A 26,635-nucleotide genomic window follows, 5' to 3' on the forward strand; every position below is an offset into this window, starting at 1 on the left:
ACACCCCCAGCCTCCTGGGTACTGGGTTACAGGTGTGAGATACCACACTTAAATTGAAAACCCCTCACAGATGCATCCAGGGAAGGGTTTGCCTCCATGGTGACTCTAAATCCTGCCAAGTTGATAAGATCAGCTGTCAAATGTATCTTATAAAAATATTGGCCAGGCAGTGGTGGCACACACCTTTAATCCCAGCACTCAGGAGGCAGAGCCAGGCAGAGCTCTGTGAGTTCAAGGCCAGACTGGTCTACAAAGGGAGATCCAGGACAGGCACCAAAAACGACACCAAGAGATGCTGTCTCAAAAAACCAAAAAAAAAAAACCAAAACAAAACAAAAAAAAAGTGAGAAATTTATAAATAGCTGGATATAGTAGCTCATGCCTGTAATCTCAACACTTGGAGACAGAGGTGGGAGGTCTACCACAAGTTCAAAGTCAGCCTCAGCTACATAGTGCATTCCTGGTGGCAGGACAACATAGTGAGACTCTGTCTCAAAATGACTAACCCTCAGAAAGAGTGAGGTGGAAGGGGGAAATCGTCTTTCCTAGACAGCAGCTTTTCTAAGCTAAGTTTCCAATTATTTTGCCTTTTCTGGAATCCAGTGTTTTAGTCATGCTCTGTATTTGGGGGTCCCCCACTACCTTTTTGGTGCCTACTCTCAGAGTGTCAGGAACAGCCTGTCTGAGGGAACCAAAGATCTCTTCAGAGTTTCCAGTCTCATCACACCTCAGCAGGCCCCTGGCCAGCACAGGCCTCCTCTGTGCCTTCCTTCTGACCCTCCAGCCTCATGCCTGATTTCATTATGCACTCATGCAAGAGGACTCAGAGGCAGATGTACACAATGCGCCTCTACAGTTTGGACCCCACTTACAAAACTGACTCAGGGCTACTATCTGATGTGGTCCTTCCCCTTTCTGAACCCCAGGTTCCTCATCATAGGAAAGGAGAGCCTTTACTTCTGTTGTCTTAGGGTGGCTCCCCCCACTTTATACTCACTCTCCCTGATGCTCTTCTCCAGGCTTAAATTTATTTATTTATGTGTATGCATGTTTGTGTATGTGTGTGTATGTATTCCCACCACATGTTAACAGGAGCCCAAAGATGTCAGAAGAGGGTGTTGGCTCCCCTGGAACTGGAGTTACAGGTAGTTGTGAGCCTCCTGATATAAGTGCTGGAACCAAACCTGGGTCCTCTGCGAGAACAGCCAGCATTCCTAACTGGGAGCCACCTCTCCAGCCCTCTACACATTTGGAAGGGAAGCTTCTTCCTTTTTTTTAATGACTTAGATTTCATCATTGGAAGCAAACTCAATGGAAAGCTTACAAAATTAAATGGAGAGGAGATGCATGTCAGGACTTTTTGTAAACTGAGATGGGACAGACTGGGGGCTGCCCCACAACCCAATCCTTTGCAAACAAAGCTGTCCGTCTACAATGTTCCTGGACCTCTGGCTCAGGAAAGGGGAGAGGGCTGGGTCTGTGCGGTCACCTTGCTCACAGCCCACTCCTAGTCAGCATCTGGAGTACTGCTTTGAGGCTGTGGTCATCACGCATCTTCTTCTTCTTCTTGTGGCCAGAGACAATGCCATCAATCCACAGAAGCAGAAGTGGAGTCTCCACTGCTGTTTTGCACGTTTGTAGCTTCACAGCCAAAGGCTCCCATCTACCCAGCTCCCTCATGCCCACTGAGGTACCAGTCTCACCGTTCACACCCCAGGTCTTACAACTCTCCTGTGCTTGCTTGGCTCAAAAGGAGGTAAGTAGACGAATGGTACTGGCCCCCCGGTTCTGGTACAAGGATGACCTCTAAAGCCTGGACCTCAGCTCTATATGGCCATTGTTCCACACTAGTCATGGCCTTAGATTTTTCTGTCAAGGCATGGGCCACAGCCGACTCTGCCACCAGGCACTAGCTGAGGGTCCAGGAGAATGTTGTGACACACTTGTGTGGCATTCTGTAGGTTGGGTTCTACTTCTGAGAGTATCTCCTGGATGGTTCCTCTAAGAAGAATGGTGCAGGCCTTTGGGTCTTTGCACTCAGTGATGAATGTGAAGTGCTTATCTCCAACCTTCTTGATTTCCAAAAGGCCTGTACCAACATCTTCCCTCAGTTCCTCTGGTCGGCTGACTATCCATGTCCCACAGGCTCTAGCAATGTGATTCTTGTCTGTCTTCCGGACTCTATGAATGACTGTGACATTGGCCCGCATGAGGTGGTGCGGAGTTCAGTCTGAGATGCCCTTTTCTATGGTGACCACAGCAGGCTTTAGCAGGAAATATCCTCACACAGCTGCTGGATGCACTCTTCTTCCTCTTGCAGGATTTGGGTGAAGTCCTCCTCCTGTGTAACATCAATCTCCATCTGGCTTTCTCCTTCCTCATACTCCAGAGAAGAATCCAGTAGCACAATTTGATGGTTCCTGATATAGTATTGCATTTGTGGATGGGTCACATCCTTGTTAATCATGACTCCACCTAAGACACACTAGTCTTCAATGATGCTACCAGGGATCTTTTCCACCCTTGCATACTTCTTGACATCAATTTCCTTTTGGCCATTGTCTTCAAACTGTACAGTCTTGACAGCATCCATGGCAACATTACATGCCAAAGAGGACCACTGACTGATGACTTTTGTAGTCATAGAGCTATTGATGACGTTCAGCATCATATCACAGTTTATTGACATCAACAGGGGTACTGATTTTCTTCAGAGTACTGATCACATCATCCACTGCCAGGTGGTAAGTAAGCACTGAACTGATTGCCACTGTTGGGTGCAACTGAGTACTCTGGGAAGTGATCAGCCACAGACAGCATTTCTCTAACAAGAATAATTACTGATGTGGTCCCATCTCCAACTCCTTCATCCTGGGTCCTGCTAATTTCAACCATGAGCGTGACTGCTGGATGCTAGAATTGAATCTCTTTAACAATGGCATTGCCATCATTGGTCATCATGATGCCTCCCATCAGGTCCAAGCATCTTAATCATAGATTTAGGTTCCAAACATGTCTGGATTATGTCTGCTTTTATCTTAGCAGCATTGATATTTCTGGATTGAATGTTTCTTCTCTATTCATGCTTTGCATTCTAACTGAGCATGAGCACTGGATGGTGGCCCGTCATGGCAGGGGAACCTTTTCTTCCTTTTGAGGCTTGGATAAGCAGCTTTGGATGTATTTTACCACTTTCTTTCTGATATTCTCTCTTTCCCATCTTGGGGCCTAATCACAGCCTGAGGCTTGCCTTAGTCACATTCTATTGCTGAGAAGAGACACCATGACCAAGGCAACTCCAATAAAGGAAAGCATTTAATCGGGGGCTTTCTTAGTTTTTCAGAGGTCCATTATCATCATGGTGGGAGCATGGTGGCCTGCAGGAGGGTATGGTGGCCTGCAGGAGGGTATGGTGGCCTGCAGGAGGGCATGGTGGCCTGCAGGAGGGCATGGTGGCCTGCAGGAGGGCATGGTGGCCTGCAGGAGGGCATGGTGGCCTGCAGGAGGGTATGGTGGCCTGCAGGAGTGCATGGTGGCCTGCAGGAGGGTGCTGATGCAGTAGCTGAGAGCTTCACCCTGATCCATAGGCAAAGAGAGATGCTGGGCTTGACATGAGCTTTTGAAACCTCAAAGCCCAGCCACATCGACACACTTCCTCCAAAAGGGCCACACCTTCTAATTCTATTCATTCTCAAATAGTGCCACTGTCTGATGACTAAGCATTCAAATATATGAGCCTATGGGAGTCATTCTTATTTAAATCACCTCAAGGCTCTTTCTCTCAATAAACCTTATTTCTGAAGTGAATTCTACGTCAGTTGTCTTTCCAGGACCAATGCAAGCACTTTATTATTTCTTCCTTATGGTGATATTTTACCGGTTTTAGTTTGTTGGATCCTTTAACAATGCTGGCCACTTGCAGCAGGGGAAGCTGGAATGTGGTGAAGTCGAAGCAGCAAAAGAAAAGCTTAAATTTAAATTTATCAGAGGCAGGCAGATCTCTGTGAGTTCCAGGCCAGCCTGGTCTACAAAGCAAGTTCCAGGACAGCCTCCAAAGCTACAGAGAAACCCTGTCTCGAAAAAAAAAAAAAAATTTAAATTTATCTGTGTGTGTGTGCATGTGCACAAGTGTGCACAAATTCCACTGTCATACATTTGTGTGGAGGTCAACTGGGCAAGTTGGCCCTCTTCTGCCGCCATATGGGTCCCAAGGATCGAACGCTGTCAGATTTGGTGGCAAGCTCCTTTACCCACTGAACTGTTTCACTGCCCACTGTGTAGACTAGGCTGGCCTCACTCACAGAGATATGCCTGCCTTGACTTTTTCAGAGCTGGGTGTCAAGAATTTTTAAGAAAGATGGGGTAGAGGGAGGAGGCTGTGGATGTGGCTTAGTTTGTACAGTGTTGCCTTGGGTTCAATTTCCAGTCCAAGCAAGAAACTGGATGTGATGATGCTGCAGTATGCAACCCCAGCATTCAGTAGGGAGAGTCAGCAAGATAAACTCAGGGCCATCCTCAGCTATTGAATTTGAAGGTATGTTGTCTAAGAGAGAGAGGAAGCAGGGGATAATCTCCCCTGAAATCCTGGTTCCATTTTATGAAGCATTTCAAAGCTTCATTCCAGCTTCTATACAAGAAATGATCCAAGTTTTTGTAGCCAACTGGAAGCTAACTTTTCCTCTACTGTCAAACATTCTGAGCCAATTTCATTTTCATCCTTGTGTTGGCCTATAAGATGATCAGAGCAAAATTCCCTATCTAATGAGAGCAGCCCCATTAAACCTAGTGGGCTCACCTTTATCCTTCTTTATATGCTATTGTAACCCCTTCTGAGGAGATGGAAGGGAGGGAGGGAGGGAGGAGGAAGGAAGGGAGGGAGGGAGGAGTGAAGCATGGAAGGGAGGGAGGGAGGGAGGAGGAAGGAAGGGAGGGAGGGAGGAGGAAGGAAGGGAGGGAGGAAGGAGTGAAGCATGGAAGGGAGGGAGGGAGGAGGAGGAAGAAGAAAGGGAGGGAGGAAAGAGATGGAGGAGGGAGGAAAGATAGCTCCTACAGATTGCTTGGCACAGCCCTTCCCTTGCTCAGGTTTGGTTTCTTTAACAGAGTAATTGCGCCTGGTGGTGGTGGTGCACGCCTGTAATCTCAGCACTCAGGAGGCAGAGGCAGGTGGATCTCTGTGAGTTCGAGGCCAGCCTAGTCTACAAAGTGAGTTCCAGGACAGACTCCAAAGCTACAGAGAAACCCTGTCTCAAAAAACCCAAAATAAACAAACAAAAAAATGAGTAATTGTGAGTTAAATGGAGTGTGTAACATCTGGCTGAAAGCATCCCCATGCTGGGATGATGACTACAAGGTAAGAAAGACCCTGACTGCCTCTTGTCTTGTGGTTCCTCTGTTGCTATGGTATTATCTTTACCGTGTTTCATCATCCCAGGGAGAACAGGAACATAGAGAGCATAGACCTTAGAACTCATGACCTCATTACACAGATCTCTCAACCCATAGCTCACTGGCTAAAGCTTAGTCACACTAAACTTCAAGAGAAGTTGCAGTCTTCAGTCCAGAGTATCAGGGGAGTGAGGACAGGGATGGGGGAGATTAGATGACAAATTTTGGAGGTATCTATTCCTCTTGGTCTTTGATTGTTTGTTTTTCCTCTTGGGGGTGGGGTGGGGTGCTGAGAATAGAACTGTAAGCACTCTGTCCCCAACCTACATCCCAGCCCATCAAGTTTTGTTCTGTAGTTTGTGTTCCCATCAGCCTGACTTCCTCATCCTCTCTTTTCAACCTAGCCCCAGTGCTGCTATGTCAGAATGCTAATATGGCACTGCCCTGCTCCCAAATCTCCCCCAGATCCCTACTATAAGCAGAAAATACTCCTCAAATGTTACTGTGCACCAGGAATCCCCCAGGGGTATTTATTATTTACTTGCTTTAGAGTTTTGTTTTGTTTTTGAGGCAGGGCTTCATATAGCCTAGGCTGGCTTCAAACTTGCCATGTATCCAAAGATAACTTTGAACTCCTCATCCTTTTGTCTCAGATCCCGAGTTCTGGGATTATAGACAATACACCATCACACCTGGTTTTATTTGTTTATATGCATTTATTGTGTTTGTGTGGGATGTATGCACATGTGCCTGAACACACATGTGCCATGTGTATGTGCATTGTGCACTTACACATGTAGAGAGGAGAGCTGAGGTCAACATGGGTCTTTCCCTGATGACTCACCTCTTTTTTTTTTTCCTGAGACAGGGTCTTACTGTGTAGCCCTATCTGTCCAGGAACTCACTAGTAGACCAGGCTGGCCTTGAATTTACAGAGATCTACCTGCCTCTTCCTCCTGAGTGCTGGGATTAATGGGGTATGCCACCATGAACCATGACCAGTTTACCTGCTTTTTTTTTTTTTTTTTTCCTAAGGCACAGTCTGCTGGGCTCACACTGTAAGTCCATTGGTCCTAAGGACCTCTGTGAACTGACTGATTTTCTTTCCACATTCTTTTCTTCCTGTTTCCATGCCTTGCAAGTTTCTTCTTCGGGTAATGGATCCTGGCCTTCTCCAGGGTGGCTGTCACTGCTTGGTACTCCAGCCAACCTCATGAGCCACATGCTCCAGGTAAGAAAACTTTCTGGTAGGCGTCAGCCACACAGTTTCAAGGCTGGCAAGGCATAATCCACCTTCTCTTGTCCTAGGGTGGAGGGATCCCATTGAACACCTAGAGGGGCTGGTCCAGCTTGGTCTTGTGGAGAAGCATGCCACACACTATGTGACCCTTCTTTAACTTGTCTCTGTAAAAATTGCCGGGAGGCAGAGACAGGTGGATCTCTGTGATTTCGAGGCCAACCTGGGCTACAGAGTGAGTTTCAGAAAAGGTGCAAAGCTATGTAGAGAAACCCTGTCTCAAAGGAAAAAAAGAAAGAAAGAAATTGCCAAGAAATGTTGATGTGGGCACAGTGTGTGACCACCACTTTCCAGCCCAGCAGAACCTGCTTGGCCACAATGGCTGCCAGGCAGCCCAGAGGATGGCCTTGGGCTATCCTGCACTGGAATCCCTCTGCCTCTGGGCACTGCTGGGTGGTGGTGGCTGCAGAGCAAACCTTTAATCTCAGCACTGGGGGAGGGAAGGATGGATGAGAGTGTGTGGGGGGTGAGTGGGTGATGGTGGTGGGTGTAGAGGCAGGCCGATCTCTGTGAGTTTGAGGCAAGTTCCAGGACAGCCAGGGCTATACCCTATCTTGAAAAATCAAAGAACAACAACAAAAACTTTAAATTAAAAATCAGAATTCCTCCACCATCTTATTTTGTTTTGTGTGCGTGTCTGTACATATGTGTCCCATATACAGGCACCCACAGGAACCAGAAGTCAGGGAATGGCTGGGAGCTGGAGTTACAACCCTTGTAGGTCCCCTGACCTCAGTGCTGAAATCTGAATTGTGCTCCTCATCACTGAGCAACAAGTAAGTGCTCTTCACTCCTGAGCCACATGTCCAGCTCCGATCTTGACTTACTTACTTACTTGTTTAGGATCTCTCACTGATCCTGAAGCCCATCGATGCAGAGAGGCTGGCTCGCCAACTTCAAGTGGCCTCTACACCCCTCTCCAAGGCTGGGGTTACAGCAGCAAGATGCTGTTTAATACGGGTTTTGAGGAATCTGAACTCAGATTCCTGTGCCTGTGTGGTAGGCCCTTTACCAGTTTTTTGAGATAGGATTTCACACTGTAGCTCAAACTGACATGGAACTCACTATGTAGCCCAGGCTGGTCCTGACTTCGTGACATTCCTCCTACCTTAGCCTCCCAAGAGCTAGGTTTACAGATGTGAACTACCACTCCCAGCCTGTCTGTCTGTCTGTCTGCCTACTTATCTGTCTGATTTTATAGGTAAGGCTATCCTATTTTGTTCAGGCTGCTCCAAACTCCTGAGTGATTCTCAAGTTTCAGCATTCTTAGTAGCTGGGACTATAGACTTCCACCACCTAACCTGCCTTGGAGGACATCTTAAAACAGATATAGAGTCACTATCTCAAAACTAAACAAAATAAAAAGTGAGATTATTGGGCCCCAGCCTCAGAGTTTCCAGTTCTGTAGTTCTGTGGGTCTGGGTCTGGGTCTGAGATTTTTTCCTTTTTCTCAGATTCTTAGGTGATGCTGAGGCACACACATCCAGGGATCACACTTCGTTATTATTTTTTTTTAAGATTTATTTATTTATTATGTATACAGTGTTCTGCCTGCATATATGGCTGCAGGCCAGAAGAGGGCACCAGATCTCATTATGGATGGTTGTGAGCCACCATGTGGTTGCTGGAAATTGAACTCAGGACCTTTGGAAGAGCAGCCAGTTCTCTTAACTGCTGAGCCATCTCTCCAGCCCCCCGTTATCATTTTTTATTTTTATTTTATGTGTATTATTGTTTGGCTTGTATATATGTCTGTGTACCACATGCATGCAAGTGTCCACAAAGGCCATAAGAGGGCATCGTGTCCCCCTGGCACTGGAGTTACAGTTGGTTGTGCTGGGAATAGAACCATGGACCTCTGGAAGAGCCTATCTCTTAACCACTGCGCCATCTTTGCAGTCCCTAGGAACTACTTTGAAAACATTTGCCTGGAGAGTAAAGCCTGCACTGGTTTTCAGCCTCTCCCAGCCTGCTGCTAGCCTGCTTTGGAATTTCATCCACTCTTTCCCTTCCCTGCACACAGCCAGGCTCCAGTGATACTCACACTCAAGTTCTCACGGCTCTCAGCTGGCCAGCTGCTCACACCTCTGTATCTTATTGTCTGTCTGGGATGCCGTCTTCTGCCCAACAACTTCCTGTCTGAGCCTCCCTGAAGCCCCTCTGGGCCCTCCGAGCTGTTGCTGAGTCAGTCTCCACCCCAAGATCTGGCAGCTTGCTCACACTCTTCTGTGCCTGCTCTTACTGGCTGCATTGCCACTGCCTGTCCTTCATCTATCTCCCTGTCACGGGAGCCTTAGTCACTTACACCTCCATAAACAGCTGTGGAGTAAGGGAGCAAAAGTGTGCTTAAGGAAGTGGAGAAGGTAGATGGAGTCAGTGGTACCCAGCCAGAGTGCGTCATGCCACAGGCCATTTGTGCCTGCTTCTCTCTGTTGAGCCTGGAGCCCTAGGCCAGGAGAGGACTTTACCTGCTGACCGAAGTTCTCTGACATTCATCCATGGCATCTTCAACAGTTCTTTCAGGAGCTGGAAGTCTGGGGACCTGATGTTGTACAAGCTTACCCCTCTGTGCTCACAGAGGCAGTTGGGACTCTGGAAAATACTCTTGAGTGGCACATGCACCCCTTCTGGGGCCAAGTAAGATGCAATAGACTTGTCCAATTAGTCACCAAGTGTTGGGGTGGCCTCAAGTAAAAATTGGTCAGTGACTGGAACGTCTTCCTCCTCTTCCTAGGGATCCCAGTTCCCTCCAAATCCCACAAAGGAGGCCCTAGTGACACCAGACATAGCTGTCAGAACTGTTTGGAGTAAGGCTGGAGGTGTAGCTCAGGTCGAGTGCTTGCCTATCATGCATAAGGCCTGAGCTCCATCGCCATCACAGCATAAATGAGCATGGTGGTGCACGTCTGTCATTCCAGCACGTGGTCATTCCAGGAGTGAGTTTGAGACCAGATTATCCATGACACTCTGCCTTCAAAGAAAATAAATATGGGCTGGAGAGATGGCTTAGCAGTTAAGAGCACTTGCTATTCTTCCAGAGAACATGAGTTCAGTTCCCAGCATCCACGTCAGGCCACTCTTGACCCCTGTAACTTTAGCTCCATAAGATCCAGTGCCCAATACTGGCACTAAATTCATGTGCACAGACACATATTTACATGTAATTAAAATTTTAATATAAAAAAATAACAAAAGAACTGCCTGCAGGTGGTTCTTCCTGGAAATAGTAACTGCCTGTACCGAGGCTGAGACACTGCATGGCATCACATCTCTGTGAGCCTCAGTGTCCTCTGCAGCCCAGCCCAGCACTACTTCCCTGAGAGTAGGCAGTGTGCAAGGAGCAGTGTCTTACATAGAGGGCCCAGCCTCTTTGATAGGGAATAATGAACTCTCACAGCTGCTCCTTGAGAGGGAAGGAACTGGGTCCTGTCCGTCCTCAAGCTGCTGCCTTCTATGTACCGCGACTACCTTCCTCCTCTCACGATCTACCCAATTTGGGGACCTTGAATCTCACCTCCTCCACAAAACTCTGTCTGTTCCTGGAACTCTCTGCCCATGCCACCCACCATACTTATGGGCAGGCCTAATGAATATGGAATGAGTGGTTAGCATGAGAGGTTTGTAAGCAAGGCTGCCGTGTTTGGCTGCACAAAATGGGCTCTGCCCAACCAAGGGAAGGAAATGTGATTCTCACAGACTGTACTGGGACAGGGGTCCCACTCATTTACATAACCAAGAAGCACTGCTTCCAAGTCATGTGGCCAACCACTTGGACCAAGCAAGGTGTGTAACATCCTAAGGCTCAGTTTTCTCATCTGGGAAGGATGGGATACTGTTGGTACCCTACATATGCTCCAACAAGGTTAAATCAGCAATTGGTGTTGAGTGCTTCATTTCATTATCATTGTTAGAGTTACTGTCTGTGTTTCATGTGTGGGTGTTTGTTTGTTTGTTTTTCTCGATGAGAAGATAGGAACAGCCTGGGGACAATGAGTCATTACTTGTCCCTGCACCTAGCAGCAGGCAGAGAGCCTGATGTCACTCCCTCAGGCCCTTCCTCCATCTTTCTATTTGTCCAGATAGACTCTTATTAGTCAGAACTTTCTTATTTACAAATGACAAAACTTCAAAACAACCTAGCTGGAGCTAAAGGAAGCCTTTATAGGCTGACATCACTAGTAGTTTATGTCGGGGAGGTCACAGGGCTCCAGGTGTGGCTAGAGCCAGGAGTAGCTGCTTCTCTGCTTCCTGCACTGCTGATGAGCTGGCCTCATTCTCAGGGGATTCTCCTACATGGCAGGAAAACAGGTCACTGGGTGCCTTGGTTTCCCTTTACTCTCTCTCCTTCCCTTCTCTCCTCCTCTACTCTCTTCCTCTTCTTTCCTTTCTGTTGTGACAGACAGGGCTTCATGTGGCCGATGCTATCCTCAGACTTGATATCCAGCCAAGGATGATCCTGGACTCCTGATTTTGCTTCCACACCACCACCACCACCACCACCACCCACCCCGAGTGCTGAGATTATAAGGCTGCACCATCATGCTCAACTCCAATTGTTTTGTTTTTGCAATAAGGTCTCAAGGAAGTCAGGCTGTCCTTGAACTCCTGACTTTCTTGCCTCTACTTCCCAAGGGCTAGGAATGCAGGCTCATACAACCATGCCAGACTCCAAAGAGCAATTTTAAGGAAGGCCTGAGTGACCCAGGTTGAGTCACATAGTCATTACCAATCATGATTGGTCAAGTTGGAGTAACATGTCCACCCTAGTTTGACAGTGATATTCCCACAACCCAAAGAGAGATGCTATTCTACCTTTGTTTTTGTTTTGTTTTGTTTTGTTTTTGAGACAGGGTTCTCTGTGTAATTTTTGTGCCTGTCCTGGATCTCACTCTATAGACCAGGCTGGCCTCAAACTCACAGAGCTCAGCCTGGCTCTGCCTCCTGAGTGCTGGGGTTAAAGGCGTGCGCCACCAGCGCCCAGCTCTACATTTTTTGTTTTTTAAATTTTTAGTATTTGTCCTTTTTTTAATGTAAAAACATTTCATGTACAACTGCAGGAGAAATAATACACAGATAGCTTGAACATAAAAACAGGCTATAATTCAAAAGTCCAGGGTTATTTGAAACTGGAAAATATTTTCTCTGCAGAAAATAGTAAAAATAATAACATTTCCCAATAAGCCCTTTTAAGCCAAATAATAGCTGAATTATACATATAAATAGATTGGATTCTGGGACACAGAAGAAACCTATCTTCATCTGTTCAGAGAGCTATGTTTTACTTAAGCCATGTAAGTGAGATTCCTATTCATCTTCCCCTTCACTGTTTGATTTACAGCAGACATTTTTCTATAGGCTAATCCATAATCTAAAAAGATTTTGCTCTCCCCTCCTGAAAGTACAGCCAGCATATTCTTTCATCAGCTTGATACGGTACATATTCTTATCCTAATAGTGAAATGTTTTACTAAAGCTTGCCCAGTGATTGGGCAAAAGCAAAACTTATTATAAGCCACAGTCATCCTAGGGTTCCCCCTGCTAGGTAGCCTCCCTGGTTCTGTGGGTTGCAGTCTGATTGTCCTTTGCTGTATATCTAGTATCCACTTATGAGTGAGTACATACCATGTTGTCCTTCTGAGTCTGGATTACCTCACTCAGGATGATATTTTTTAGCTCCATCCATTTGCCTGCAAATTTCATGATGTCATTGTTTTTCTCTGCTGAGTAGTACTCCATTGTGTATATGTACCACGTTTTCTTAATCCATTCTTCAGTTGGCATCTAGGTTGTTTCCAGGTTCTGGCTATTATGTTTTTTGTTTTGTTTTGTTTGTTTTTCGAGACAGTGTTTCTGTGTAGCTTTTGAGCCTGTCCTGGAACTCACTTTGTAAACCAGGCTGGCTTCGAACTCACAGAGATCCACCTGCCTCTGCCTCCTGAATGCTGGGATTACAGGCATGCGCCACCGCCGCCCGGCTGGTTATTATGAATAATGCTACTATGAACATAGTTGAGTATGTATCTTTGTGGTATGATTGAGCTTTCCTTGGGTATATGCCCAAGAGGTGGATCAATTCCCAATTTTCTGAGAAACCACCATATTGATTTCCACAGTGGTTGTACAAGTTTGCTCTCCTACCAACAGTGGAGGAGTGTTCCCCTTGCTCCACATCCTCTCCAACATAGACTGTCATCAGTGTTTTTGATCATAGCCATTCTGACAGGTGTAAGGTGGTATCTCAGAGTCGTTTTGACTGGCATTTCTCTGATGGCTAAGGATGTTGAGCATTTCCTTAAATGTCTTTCAGCCATTTAAGATTCTTCTTTTAAGAATTCTGTTTAGCTCTGTAGCCCATTTTTAAATTGGATTGTTCAGTATTTTGATGTCTAGTTTCTTGAGTTCTTTATATACTTTGGAGATCAGTCCTCTGTCAGATGTGGGGGTTGGTGAAGATCTTTTCCCATTATGTAGGCTGTCATTTTGTCTTATTGATCGTGTCTTTTCCCCTACAAATCTACCTTTTATTTTTTCCCCCAGAGCTGAGGACCGAACCCAGGGCCTTGTACTTGCTAGGCAAGCACTCTACCACTGAGCTAAATCCCCAACCCCTCTACCTTTGTTTTTTAAAGACAGAGTCTCACCATATAGCCCAGGCAAGGCTTGAACCTGCAGCCCTCCTACCTCAGCCTTCTGAGTGATGGGATTACAGGCTCTTGCCACTACAAACAGTTCATCTTTCTCTGTGGCCCAGTTCATAGGTCATTTCCTCAGGAAACTGTCTCCTGTCCTTTCCCATAGCAAATTGCCAACACCCTCAGGCTCTAACCCTAGCCTGGGAGAACACACAGAGACAAGAGCACTCTGTACATTTCTCGAGCAGCCCAGGCTATGGAACAATGTTGGTAGCCCACCCTGCATTTGCTTTGTTATCTGCCAAGATCTGGATGGGTTTGGCCCTCACTGTGGGTAGAACTTTGTGGGGCTGCATGGTTGGAACTCTGAGTAGGCCAGGCATCACCATGGCTCAGGCCTGTAATTCCAGCAGATGAGGCCGAAGCAAAAGGATTGCTACAAGTTTAGAGCCAGCCAGAAGGTCTGTCTCCAAAGAAAATAAAAAATGAAATCCCAGTAGACAGTGGTTCTCACCCTTCCTAATGCTGTGACCCTTTAATTCAGTCTCATGTTATCGTGACCCCCAATCATAATGTAAGTATCAGTGTTTTCCGAGAGATTGCAACCCAGTTTGAGGGCCACTGCAGTAATTAACCTAACCCTAGAGGCTGTGTCAGAAATAGGTATGATATTGAGAGCTGCTGGTAGCAAAGGAGTATGGGAGTATACAGTAGGTGACAACTAGAGTTCAGAAGGTCAACCTATCAGAACCAAGGGTTCTGTTGGAGCAAACCATCACCCAAGGCGTTATGGAATTACTACCTTTTGAATGAATTGGCTGTTTCTTGTTGTAAACTTCTTGTGCAATAAGTTATGACATTTCCCCATTTACCATGCATTTCCATACGTGTACATACTCTCGAGAGTTTACTTTATAGTTTTTACTAACTAGTTGTTAATGAATGGAGATATATGTATATCTATGTATCTATCTATCTATAAATATAGATATCTATATATATATATGCTAAAGGGCAGAACAAAGGGGGAACAAAGATGAGAAGGAAGATGGAAAGAACTAGATAGAATACTGAGAGAACAGCTGAAGGGACAGAGAGGAGCCAAGTATGAGAACAGAAAAGATGTGTAGATAGAATTGACTTATAAGAATATAGTGAATGGGGGCTGGAGAGATGGCTCAGGGGTTAAGAGCACTGACTGCTCTTCCAGAGGTCCTGAGTTCAATTCCCAGCACCCACATGGTGGCTCACAACCATCTGTAATGAGATCTGGCGCCCTCTTCTGGCCTGCAGGTATACATGCAGACAGAACACTGTATATACAATAAATAAATCTTAAAAAAAAAAAAAAAGAAAGAAAGAATAGTGAATGGACTAAAGAGCTTGGTGTGCTTATTCATTCAATATCCCTAAGTTTAGATCCTCAACTGGTTGTTAGATTCTTTTAAGGACCCTGGAGAAAATAAATAGGGGCTGGACAACCTCTTATTGTCATTAGTATGAGAGCCCAGTTTGGGCTTAGATAAGACACAGAGACATCTGGGACAAGGCTTGCTATTTGGGGGGAGGCCATGGCCAGCCAGCTTTAGGTTCTCTTCAGTAATAGACACAAACGAACCATTTGGCTGCTCCTCCTGACACCCACAGCTGAGGATATATCTTGGAGATAGCTGGCACTCTGGAAACACTGAAGGAACAGGTCCTTGGTAGCTGTAAAGGCAGTCCTGCCCTAGGAATTTCAGGACCCACCCTCCTGCCACCAGCACCCTCAGAAAAAAGTGCTCGGAAATAAATGTGATAGGCCACAAGCTGAGAGCCACCAAGCATGCTTTCCTGAACCCTTTTCACCTATCTAAGCCCTTCCTACACCACAAATAATACTCAAAAATTGTAGGTCCTTTTGTAATTTTTTTATAAAACAAAACAAAACACAGCAGTCATTTTATTCTTAAGTTTGTACTTTACAAAACCCCAAGGAAGAAGTCCTTGAGGGAAGGTGTCGAGGAGATTGGAAGAAGGAAAGGGGACAGCCAGGAACAAGCCTGCTCACCTGAGGCACCAGGCAGATGCTAGGTCCAGGCCAGCACAGCAAGGCGTTGCATGCTGGCTGCACAAAGCTCAGCTGAGTGGCCTGAGAGTATTTCAGCCCTGAGACTGTTGTCATATGATGGGCAGCCCATGGCCAGGGAGGTGGCCAGCAGCAGGTGAGGCTAGCCATCTAGGAGCTTCAGGATGCTCTCCCGTTCCTTCAGGGTCTTCCAGGCCTGGTCCTTTTCCTTCTTTGTGGGGGTGCGCTTCTTCTGCCTGGCAGCCATGATCTTGCGAAAGGCATCCATGACCTCATTGTCTGCCATGCGGACCCGCTGCCTTAGCTCCTGCCGGCTCACCTCCTCCTTTGCCAACCTGTGGGGGCCAAGTGTCATGGTTATCCCTTCTCCTGAATTTGTCCCTTCCTTCTTCCAGACTGAGCCTCCTCACAATCCCAGCTGAGACTGGCACTTCTTGGCCTGTTCCATTCATGGCCAGTGTGCACAGATGCAGAGCCACACTGAGCTGAAACTGTGTGTGAGGCATTATTTAAGTGCTCCAAAATGTTAACTTATTGCTGCTTATAGTAGGGGCAGCATGTGGGATCTCAGGAACTATGCAGGAAATCTCTACCTTTCTGTCCATTTTGCTGTGAACCTAAAAATACTCTAAAAAGCCTAGGCTGGTCCTGAACTTGAGGCAACCCTCTTGCCTCCACCTCTCCATTGCTAAGATAGTAGGTGTGAACCACTATCCCTAGCTTACTAAAACCTAGGAGCTGGAGAGACCAGCTGCTCTTCTGGAAGACCCAGGTTTGGTTTGCAACACTCACATGGTAGCTGACAACTAACTCTAGTTCCAGAGGATCCAATGCCCTCTATAGGCACCAGGCACACACATGGTGCAGAGACAGACCTGCAGGCAAAACACCACACACATAAAATAAAAATACATATTAAAAACCCCATAAATGCTGGGTGGTGGTGGCACACATCTTTAATCCCAGCACTCAGGAGGCAGAGGCAGGCTGATCTCTGAGTTGGAGACCAGCCTGGTCCACAGGGTGAGTTCTAGGAGAGCCAGGGCTCCACGGAGAAACCCTGTCTTGAAAAACAAAACAAAACAAAACAAATCCATAAACTTGGGCTGGAGAGATGGCTCAGAGGTTAAGAGCACTGACTGCTCTTCCAGAGGTCCTGAATTCAATTCCCAGCACCCACATTGTGGCTCACAACCATCTGCAATGAGATCTGGTGCCCTCTTCTGTATACATAATAAATAAATAAATCTTTTAAAAAAAATCCATAAACTTAACACATGCAAGTGCATACAGCCAATTCTCATAATCTTTCAAAGTAAGAACCATTATCCCCATGTTATAATAGTAAAGACACCGAGGCTCAGGTTGAGCAAGGGTAACTAAAAGATTTGGAAAGACCAGCTTCAATTGGGCTTAAGCTCACCCTCCCCCTGCCTTAGCCATGTGTTAGAATTACAGATGTGCACTGCCACACCGTGCTTCAACTGTGTGTGGCTCTGACTTAGTTCCACTGATGGTGGAGCTGAAGGTCTCTGGGGAATGTAGTCCTTGCTGCTTGGGCCTGAAGTGCCTCGCCCACAGCCCTGCAGCTGGAGCACAGCAGGGCCCAGGGCTGAGCTCCAGCCTCCTGAGAGCCCCAACCATTTCCACACATCCCGTACCTCTGTAACTACACAGCATTGCTTTTTTCTCATTGGTCCCTACCCTTGCCACCCCCTGTAGTTTTCTCCTTGCCTGTGACAGGGAATGTGAACCAGAAAGAGGCTTGGATTCAGCCTTGCCTCCCATCTCAGCTCAGCTCTCGACTGGATGTGACTTCAACAAGGGTCCACTTGGCCCTACTTCATTGGCTTCTATCCCTCATCTGGTAAGTGGAGAAAATGCCACCCACTCTCTGGGTTGTCTTTAGAGAAAAGAAGGTGCACAAGACCCTGGCACACAGTGGGCACTAAGCAACATTGGTTTATCCTCAGCTCCCCTTAAAGCTCAGCTACAGCTGCCCCTCCTTTGAATGGTGTATCTCCTCCAACCGCCTGCAGGAGTCCATTTCTCTGCCTTCTTCCTGACCCCAGTACCAGGTAAGAGATGGTAAGAGGTAATTGAGAGCCTGCTCTGTCAGGGCTCTGTGAGGAGCAAGGAGTCTTGCTTGAGCGCTAACAGAAGGGCGGCTCCTACCAGTGCCATCACGTGTCACCTACACCCTCATCATCACTGCAGGGAAGTTAGTCAGATGGGAGTTGATTCTCTCACACACTAGGAAGTGTGGGTGAGTGGCCAAACACAATCACAGACAGCCAAGAGAACATTAGCAACTCACACGTCTGAGGAGGAAACATAATGGTTTTCATTATTTCCTCTATGATGTTTTTTGTGTGTGTTATATGCATACATGTTCATGTTGCAGGTGTGTGTATGCATGTGGAAGCCATAGGTTGATATTGGATATCTCTATCATGCCTTACCTTATTTTTACTGTAATCTATGCATTTATGTATTCACTAGGGGTTACAGGCCCTGGTGTGCATGTGGATGTCAAAGGACAACTTGCAGGAATCAAGTGGCCAGGCGGCAAGTGCTTTCTCCCTGCTAAGCCATCTTGCTGGCCCTTGGCTTTTTTTTTTTTTTTTTTGAGCTGAGGATCGAACCCAGGGCTTTGTGCTTGCTAGGCAAGTGCTCTACCACTGAGCTAAATCCCCAACCCCTTGGCTTTCTTTCTTTTTTTTTTTTAAATAAAAATTTCATTACAAGCCCCTGTGTCAAGGGCTGACTTTCAATTGATGGCAGCAAGGGAGCTGTTCTGCTACGTACGAAACCCCGACCATGGCTTTCTTTTTTGAAGCAGGATCCTTAATGGGATCCTAGACAGACCTATTCGGCTAGGCTTGCCTCTGCCCATCCAAGCATTGGGGTTACAGATGTGTCCTGCTGTGGCCAGCTTTCATGTGTGTGCTGAAGACTGAATTCAAGAGGTCAGGCTTGGTGGTGAGCACTTCCCCCACTGAGCTAACTTCCCAGTGCCTCTGTGGTATTTTGATTAAATAATACCATAAAGAAACACAGCCACAAAGTGGTGGAGCACGCCTTTTAATCCTAGCACTTGGGAGGCAGAAGCAGGCAGATCTCTGTGAGTTCAAGGCCAGCCTGGTCTACAAAGTGAGTTCCAGGTCAGCCAGAACAGAACTATTGCACAGAGAAAACCTATCTCGAAAAAAAAGAAAAGAAAAATACACATACAAAGAAACAAACGCACACAACACAGCACTGTAAATACACTGAACTACACCTATCCATGGAGTCGGCTGAGAGATGGCTCTGGTTAAAAGCGTGCACTGCTTTTGTAGAGGACTGGGGCTTCCTGGGCAGCCAGCAGACACCAGTGACCCCAGCTGCAGGGCAGCCAACACCAGACACCTGCACTCAAGTGCACAAACCCACATACACATAATTACAATGAAAAAACATCTAAAAATGGAATTAAATCCATTCATATGTCAGTTGTGGGTGCTAGATCCCTGCCCCTGGATGTGGCATCCACCTGAGACACAGCTTGGGGGAGCAGGGCTGGTCCCTGGCACAGTGCTCACTCACCTCAGCAGGTCATGCTTCTTGGTGCGGTTGTGTGCACTGAGTGCCTTCAGCTCAGCCTGCCGTTTGCGCAGCTCAGCAAGGACCTCATCCTCTGAGTCCTCAGCAGGCCGGTCCTCAGACTCCAGCAGGCCCTGGGCAATCAGCTCCTCCTTGATGCGGCTCTCCAGGGACTTGGTATGTGGTACACTGTAGGCAAGGCCAGCACCTGAGCTGAGGGCCAGCTGGGGGCCCCCCGAGTTTCCTGGGACCTCCTTTCACCTTGTGAACCCACTATAACCACACATATGTGTTTCAGGCCTCGTTATATATGAGCTGCAATCTTTTACGATATATATTTCCAAGATTTTTTTAAGTATATGTAACACTTAAATATATTTTAAGTACAAATAGGATCACTCCTTTCCCCCCATGTGGTACTCTACTGTTTTAATTCTTCCATGTCAAGTATGTCTCTGTAATGACTAGCAGTTCCCAGTGATTTCATATGGAGTTCTGGCACTTGGCTAGCCACTCCCTTCAGGTGGGCACTGGGGTTATCTCCCGGAGGAGCAAAGGTATGGTGATCAAGGCTGTAGTGTCTGTCCAGAAATGAGGCCAGCATTTCCATCTGAGACGTCTGTGCTTGGTCCAATGGCCTCAACCTCTGTTTATGTGTGTCTGGAAGAAGACAGAGAGAAGCTGACAGCCAAGCCCACAGTGCAGGTGGGGGGTCACTCACCTGAAGGGCTTGTTCTGGTTTCGGGGAGAGGTGCTTGCTCCGTCAGCCCCTGATTCTTTCCCAGACATGTCAGGAATAGGAGAGTCCTCCATAGGGGAAATAATATTTTCCTAAAGACCAGAGAGAGGTTAGAGGGGAAAGCTGTAGAATCTCCATATTTCCCCGCTCCTCTCTGACACACACAGATGCTCTTCACAAGCTAGATAGAAATAGTCCGTCATCTTTTTCATCCCACTCATGTTAAAGAGCTTCCTCCAAAGCTTTGATCATTCCAGACATTCCCTTGTTGAGGAGAGGGGATATCAATAGCAAAAGAAGGGGACACCCCAACACTGCTCTTCCTCCACAGCACTGAGCTACACCACACTTCCCAGGCTCCACTGCAGTCCGATGCACTCATGGGACAAATTTTCCAGTGCAAAGTGATCTCAGTCACACCCAGAGCGCTTCCTCCACATCCTCCTCCTTACTCGATTTCTGAGGGCTTGGTGGGTTACCACACCCAGAGTGACCTTGGTCAGGATACTATAAACTGGAGTCTCGGCTGGGCTAAGGCAGACTTCCCCTTCCCGTTGCCTCAGTCTACCTGGAATGCATGCCCCAGACTGTTTCCTGAGAGAAAAACTATTGTTAGAGCCAAAAGAGGAAACTGAGGTTCAAGGACATAGAAGCATGTTTCTAAGGTAGGCAGAGGCACAAAGATGCTCTTGCTCACAGGTTTTGGTTTTTTCAGATGGTTATGTGCAGCCCTTAAGCCTCCTGCCTTTGTCTCCCAAGTGTTGCTGGGGTTACAAGCATATGTCGCCACACCTAGCTTGCTGTTCCCACTCAAACTGAGTGCTCACCTCCACCAGGGCTTGCAGCAAGCGCTGTGTCAAGGCACCAAAGGGACACCCATCTTCTGGCTGCTCGTGCTGGGCCTCAGACTTCTTCAGCAGGGCATCTACATCTACAGTGGACAGAGAAAGGACAGCAGGAGGCCTGAAGCTCTGGAAACTCAGATCCTAGTCTGGGGTGGACAGCAAGCTGAGGGACTTACCTTTCGTGTCCAGTTCAGTCAGCGGTCCCATGAGGCCTTTCTTCTTGTCAGCCACAGCTGCTGCCCGAGCCCCATCCTTCTGCTCCTCTAGCAAATCTTCCTGGGCCCAGCGCTGGGAGTAGTGTTTCCCCAGTGGGGGAATCTGCGGCAAAGAGGCCATTCAATTCTAAGAGGTAAACACTGGCCACTGAGCCTAGAGTGTGGGAGACTCTGCTGGCATGACACTGTCAGTAAGCACCCCACTCATTCTGCTTCTTCATTTGTTGGCAATGTCCCTAGCCCAAGGCCACTCATGGTGGCCACAAAAGGCAGAGAAGATAAAATCTCTACACTTACACTCTTGGAAGAGAAACAGGTATATAAAGATTGAAAACAGCTGGGCTGGTGGCACACACCTGTTGTCCCAGAACTCAGGAGGCTAAAGCTTGATGATCATGAGTCTGAGCCTGGGCTGAGTCCCTATCTTGTGTCAAATAAACAAAACAAAGCAGAAATCAAAATACTTCTAGAAGCTGATATGTAATAATCAAGATATAATGTGTAAGCCTAGTATCCCTTCATCCCATCACTCAGGAGGCAGAGGTAGGCAGATTTCTGAGTTGAAGGCCAGCAAGTTCCAGGACAGCCAGAGCTGTTACACAGAAACCCTGTCTCGAAAGAATGAAACAACAAAAGATATAAAGTATAAAATACTATGTTCATGGATCTTTTGGTCACAGGTAATTTTTCTAAAGAGAACTAGGGCCCAAGGAAGTGATGAGAAGGAAGTGTGTGTGTGTGTGTGTGTGTGTGTGTGTGTGTGTGTGTGTGTGTGTGTTGCTTAAACTTACTACTGCTGAAATGGATTGCCCTTTTCTTTGAGACAGGGTCTTGATATGTAAGACAACCTGACCTCAAACTCACAGTGAGATTACAGGTTGCTGTCGTTCTTTAGGTCATGATTGAATCTAAGGCCTTGTCCATGCTAAACACTTGCTCTACCACTGAGCTCTATCATTAACTGCATCTCTGGCCTCAGATAAATGTTTTTTGTTAGCTGGGTGGTGGTGGCGCACACCCAGCACTCAGGAGGCAGAGCCAGGCAGATCTCTGTGAGTTCAAGGCCAGCCTGGTCTAAAAATCGAGTTCCAGGAAAGGCACAAAGCTACACAGAGAAACCCTGTCTCGAAAAACAAAACAAAACAAAACAAAAAGGTTTTTGTTTTTGTTTTTTAAATTCAAGTAAGTGTAATTAAAGTAGCCAAGGGACCACAAAGTCACCAAGGGAGACCACTTCCTTTGCTGTTCTTGGGGAAAGGGCCTCACACTTGTAAGCCCAGGCTAGCCTCAAACTTGCCTCAGCCTCCCAAGTGCAACAGGTGTGAGCCTCTAGGCCCAGCTTCCTCTTTCTGCTGAGGAGTCTGGAAAGGCGTCTCTGGTAGCAGTAGCATGAGCCTTCAAGAGTGAGGCAGTCTGACAACTGAGAAGAGCTTGGGCATAGACCCTGGTGAGACCAGCAGGAAGGAGACATGTCTAGTCTAGCTCATAATTGCAGCAGGAAGAGGGGTGTGGCCAAGGGAAACTGCAGTGCCACCAAGCCCCAAGACACTTGGACTCCATCCTGTGGCCAACAGGGGTTGGGAAGGTCTAGACACAGCACACTTGCGGTGGCAGTTGCTGCCCTGTGGTAGTCCCCTCTTCACACGTTTGTCCACTTTCTTTTATGGAGCATGTCTTATTTTCATTATGAATAAAACTAACTTGCTGGGGATGCATCTCTGCTGGTAGAGAGCTTGCCTGGAATGCATAAAGCCCTGCATTCCATCTCAGGACTGCAAAACTGGGCGTGGTGGCACATACCTATGATCCCAGCACTAGGGAGTCAGAGGAAGGAGAATCAGAACTTCAGGGGCATCATTAGCTACACAAAGTTCAAGACTAGTCTAGGATATATGAGATCCAGTTTCAAAAAAACCAAAAAACTTTAAACCAGGTGTAGTGATGGATGTTTGTAGTCCCAGATAGCTGGAGGCCCGAGAGAGGGAGATGGTGAATCCCAGGTTTTAAGGTCAGCCTGGGCACCATAGCAAGTTCTAGTGTCTTAGAAATGAAACAGGAACTTAACTGTTTTGTTGTTGTTGTTTTTGTTTTTTCGAGACAGGGTTTCTCTGTGTAGCTTTGCACCTTTCCTGGAACTTGCTTTGGAGACCAGGCTGGCCTCGAACTCACAGAGATCCACCTCCCAAGTGCTGGGATTAAAGGCGTGCACCACCACCGCCCAGCCTGGAACTTAACTTTTAAATACTAAATAAAGAAAGAAAGCGGTTGCTGAAGTCTAAAAGCAGGGAGCGTGTCCAGAGGCTCTTAGGATAAAGACAAGCAGACAGGATGACTTCACTGACAGAGGCTGAGGTGGGGGTAACAAGGGAAGGCTGAGCCTCAGTGTCTGCAGGGGTCACGCAGCGGAAGGGAGGCTGGGAAAGAAGAAAGTAGATGATGTGTGCTTTGCTGCCTATGATTCAGAGGCACCTCTGAGCCTTCCTGTTCTCTGACTGTACAGCTCAGGGTTTCTACCTTATAATGTTCAGCTTCATCTTCAGGGGGCTTCAGGAGCTCCTCTAGTGTTCGTACCTCCTCATTGGTGATGTCGGCACAATATGGCTCCACAGAGGCCCAGAACCTGAAGGGAGAAGCAGACCCTGAGACCCCTGGGCTCCTCTAGCCTTAGCCCTGGGCCTTCCAAGACTCCACCACCAGTCCCTAGGCCCCTCTAGCTCTCTTCTACGTGCTCAGGCTCAGAACCTGTTGGGAGCATCATTCTTGGGGATCCGAGGCACGTCGATCGGGTCATCAGTGAATTCATATTCCTGGATCTTGGGCTGAACGTTTTTGGATTTGGGTCGTCCTGGGCCAGGGCCGGGACCATGTCCTGCCTTCCCTTCCAGTTTCTGCTTCTTGGGCTTCCCATGTTTTGGGGGAGCACCAAGCTCATGGTCTCGACCCAGCTTCAGGATCCGTCGGTCACCCTTCTTATCCTGCCAGTCAGTAAGGATCTGAAACACACAAAGACAGCCACTGAGAAGGAGAGAGGAGACAAGCACCTCTTTCCCATTATGGATAACTTGAGATCTAGAAGTTGACGCCATTAAGTAAACTACTTCTCCTTCAAAGCCCGGTTCTTTCTCTGTGACTTTCTCACATGGATTTAAGCATAGGTCTACATTCTGATTCCCCTGTTAAAAAATAAATTAAAAAAGGTTATGCCCCAGGGCACAGCAGTCCTGGGGAAATATGCTGCTGGTGGTTTTTTTGGTGACGGTCAACAAAGACTCCCAGCTAACCATTTCAATCATCAACCCGCCTGGGAGCCCTGTCCACACAAACAACTTGACTGTGTTACAGTGCATCTCAGAAAGCTCCCAGGGAGTCCAGGGACTACAAGTGGACAGAGCCCATCTTCTGAGGTTCAGCTGGATGGCAGCCCTGACCCTTGGGACCTAACTCTGCTGTCAGTTCCCATTTGGGTCTCTCTTCCCATCCATCCCTCAGCCTCAACAGCCAGAGCTAACCTAATGGCCCAGCCCCATAACCTGACACAATCTGTGTCCAGTGACATCCCCTCTGATGAAGAATCACCTGGGTTTCAGCTTCCAGTACACGCAGTCGCCGGCTTGCAGAGGACAGCAGGGTCTCAAGCTCCAGTTGCAGGGTGTCCAGCTCCTCAATACCAATGCCATCGTCCTCTGAGCGGGCCAGCACTGCTGTGTACCGGGGACAGACCTTCAGGTGGTCCACAGACTTGAAATCATGGAATTGCAATGGGCAGTCCTTCAGCTCACTCATGGCCCAGGAGATGGGACCCTGTAAAACTAGAGAGGGGAAGTCCATTGGGTGGGAGGCAAAGTAGAGTGGGAGAGCCCAACTAAGAAACCAGGCTCCAGTACCCTTAGAAGTAAGGACGGTGTCAAAGCCCCTTGTCATAGAGCCCCGACTGTACACCAAAGGAGGGCTTACTTCACTGAATTATGCACTGCACACAGGCTTGGGGGATGAGCTTTAACTCATGCTTTTTTTTTTTTTTTTTTTTTACATAAAAGGAAACAGACTCTGAAAGGGGATGCCTAGACTCCTAATTGCAACTCACTGTCTTCTTGTTCGGGTGGCACTTAAGACTGAACCCAGAGTCTCACACACGCTCTATCTCCAGTCCTTTTTTTCTTGTTTTGTTTCCTTTAGACAAAGTCTCTCTATGTAGCCGTGGCTGGCATGGTACTCATCATATCTGCCTCTACTTCCCAGAGTGCTGGGATAAAGGTGTGCACCACCACACCTGGCTTCTAGTCCTTTTTCTTTTCTTCTCTCTTTTTTTTTGAAGCAGAGGACCGAACCCAGGGCCTTACGCTTGCTAGGCAAGCGCTCTACCACTGAGCTAAATCCCCAACCCCCCTTTTTCTTTATTTGCTTTTTTTTTTTTTTTTTTTTTTGAAACAGGGTCTCATACAACCCAGGCTGGTCTCAAACTAGCTAAGTAACTCTCAAGTGACGGAATTCCAGGCATGTAACCACACCTGGCTATGGAGTGCCAGGGATCCAAGTCAGGGCCTTATACATGCTAGACACAGTCTCCAAACTACATTCAGCCCCCTTTCATGAATTTTTATTGGGACAAGCTCTCACTAAGTCGTCCAGGCAGGCCTTGAACTTATGATCTACTTGCTTCAACCTCCCAAATAGTTAGGTTTACAAACCTGCATGATTAGTAGGCCTGGCCTCCTAGCTGCAATTCAAACCCAAGGAGTCTCAAACCTGCACTATAAGAGAGATCCCAATGTGCTCTGTCTCCCTATGTCCTGTTTCCTCTGTTGGGCTGTTTCTAGTATTCTATCTTACAGGGTTCGCCCAGCCTCTCCTTGGCTCACCTTACTCCACCTTCACACCTTCTCTGTGTCCCTAGCAAATTTGGAACACGAGCGGGTCAAGCAGACAGAACTAAGTTCCAGCCCATCTTCTTCTCATGTGCCCTTCTAAACACGTTATTTAACTTGAATCTCAGTTTTGTTTTTTTGTTTTTTTTCCAGGACAAGAGATGATGCCTCAGTCTGTCTGCCCACTAAAAAGCATAAATCTGTAAAATGGGGGCATCAAGAGTACCTACCTCCCTGGAATGTTCTGAGGATTTAAGAGGTGATGCTCGTCAAATGCCCAGTTCAGTGCCTGGCACAGAAGTGGGACTGCTTAATGGCTGGCTCCACCTGTGTGTCGCCCCAAGATCCCGCCTCCAGGGTCCTCGTCCTCTAGGGAGCCCCTAACACAGCCCCCGCCTCTCCTACCTCCTCTCTGCGGCCTCCTACAGGCCCCGGGCCGCAGGAGGGGGCGGGGAGTTCAGGGCTACCAGAGCAACCGCCCCGGAACTGGCTATGGGCGGGCCCCCTGCAGCTGACGCGAGGGCGGGGACACGACCAGCTTACAGTGGCCTGCGGGGGTTGGGGGTCTAAGGCCACCTACGAACCTCCGACAGGTGGAATGCTAGGCCTGAGGCGTCCCCTAGGAAGCAGCCCGGGGCCAAGGCGGGGCTCAGAGCCGAGATCTCTAGGGACCGGCTGCCCGGCCGGGCCCCAGGGCTGCAGGTAGGCGGAGCCCGGAGAGGATAGGAGAGCACCACCGGAAGAAACGTCAGGCTCCTCCGGCCCGGCCTGTCCTAATTTGGTGCCCAACCTGAGGTCGGGCTGTACTATTGTTACATGGGGGAAGTTACAACCAAGACGACAAGAACCAAAGGCTCTGGCCAGGGATGTATGGAGACCCAAGGGGACTCGAGTGCCGATGTGTCCCTCGACGGCTGCTACAAGTCTCAGAGGTCCCAGTGTGAAATCGTCCCGGAGATCCTAACGTCGTTTGGCTCTTCCTCCCCGGTCCTGCCTGAGATGGT

At 47.7% G+C, this 26,635-nt stretch overlaps 1 protein-coding gene and 2 pseudogenes across 4 annotated transcripts; all 3 read right to left on the reverse strand.

Moving 5' to 3' along the window:
* Positions 1-1,494: 1,494 nt before the first annotated feature.
* On the reverse strand, positions 1,495-3,130 carry LOC118580093 (annotated as a pseudogene).
* A 3,306-nt stretch (positions 3,131-6,436) lies between these two features.
* Positions 6,437-9,187, reverse strand: LOC118580094 (annotated as a pseudogene).
* A 6,022-nt stretch (positions 9,188-15,209) lies between these two features.
* Positions 15,210-26,382, reverse strand: Tada3 (transcriptional adaptor 3). 4 transcript variants are annotated; one of them, XM_036181327.1, is made up of 10 exons: positions 26,216-26,276; positions 25,862-25,920; positions 24,343-24,575; positions 23,509-23,759; positions 23,281-23,386; positions 20,728-20,869; positions 20,534-20,637; positions 19,689-19,798; positions 18,971-19,156; positions 15,210-15,717 (listed from the first exon to the last, which is right to left on the reverse strand). In XM_036181327.1, exons 3-10 carry the CDS (start codon positions 24,547-24,549, stop codon positions 15,525-15,527), a joined length of 1,299 nt encoding a protein of 432 aa, XP_036037220.1. In that variant the 5' UTR covers positions 24,550-24,575; positions 25,862-25,920; positions 26,216-26,276; the 3' UTR covers positions 15,210-15,524. The 4 variants fall into 4 exon arrangements, with proteins under 4 accessions (XP_036037220.1, XP_036037221.1, XP_036037222.1 ...); XM_036181328.1 differs by having other exon boundaries at positions 25,862-25,875; positions 26,216-26,257; XM_036181329.1 differs by lacking the exon at positions 25,862-25,920 and having other exon boundaries at positions 26,216-26,382.
* Between the last annotated feature and the right edge of the window lie 253 nt (positions 26,383-26,635).

The sequence above is a fragment of the Onychomys torridus genome, chromosome 3 (assembly GCF_903995425.1).
Source record: "Onychomys torridus chromosome 3, mOncTor1.1, whole genome shotgun sequence".
Taxonomy (NCBI): Eukaryota; Metazoa; Chordata; class Mammalia; order Rodentia; family Cricetidae; genus Onychomys; species Onychomys torridus.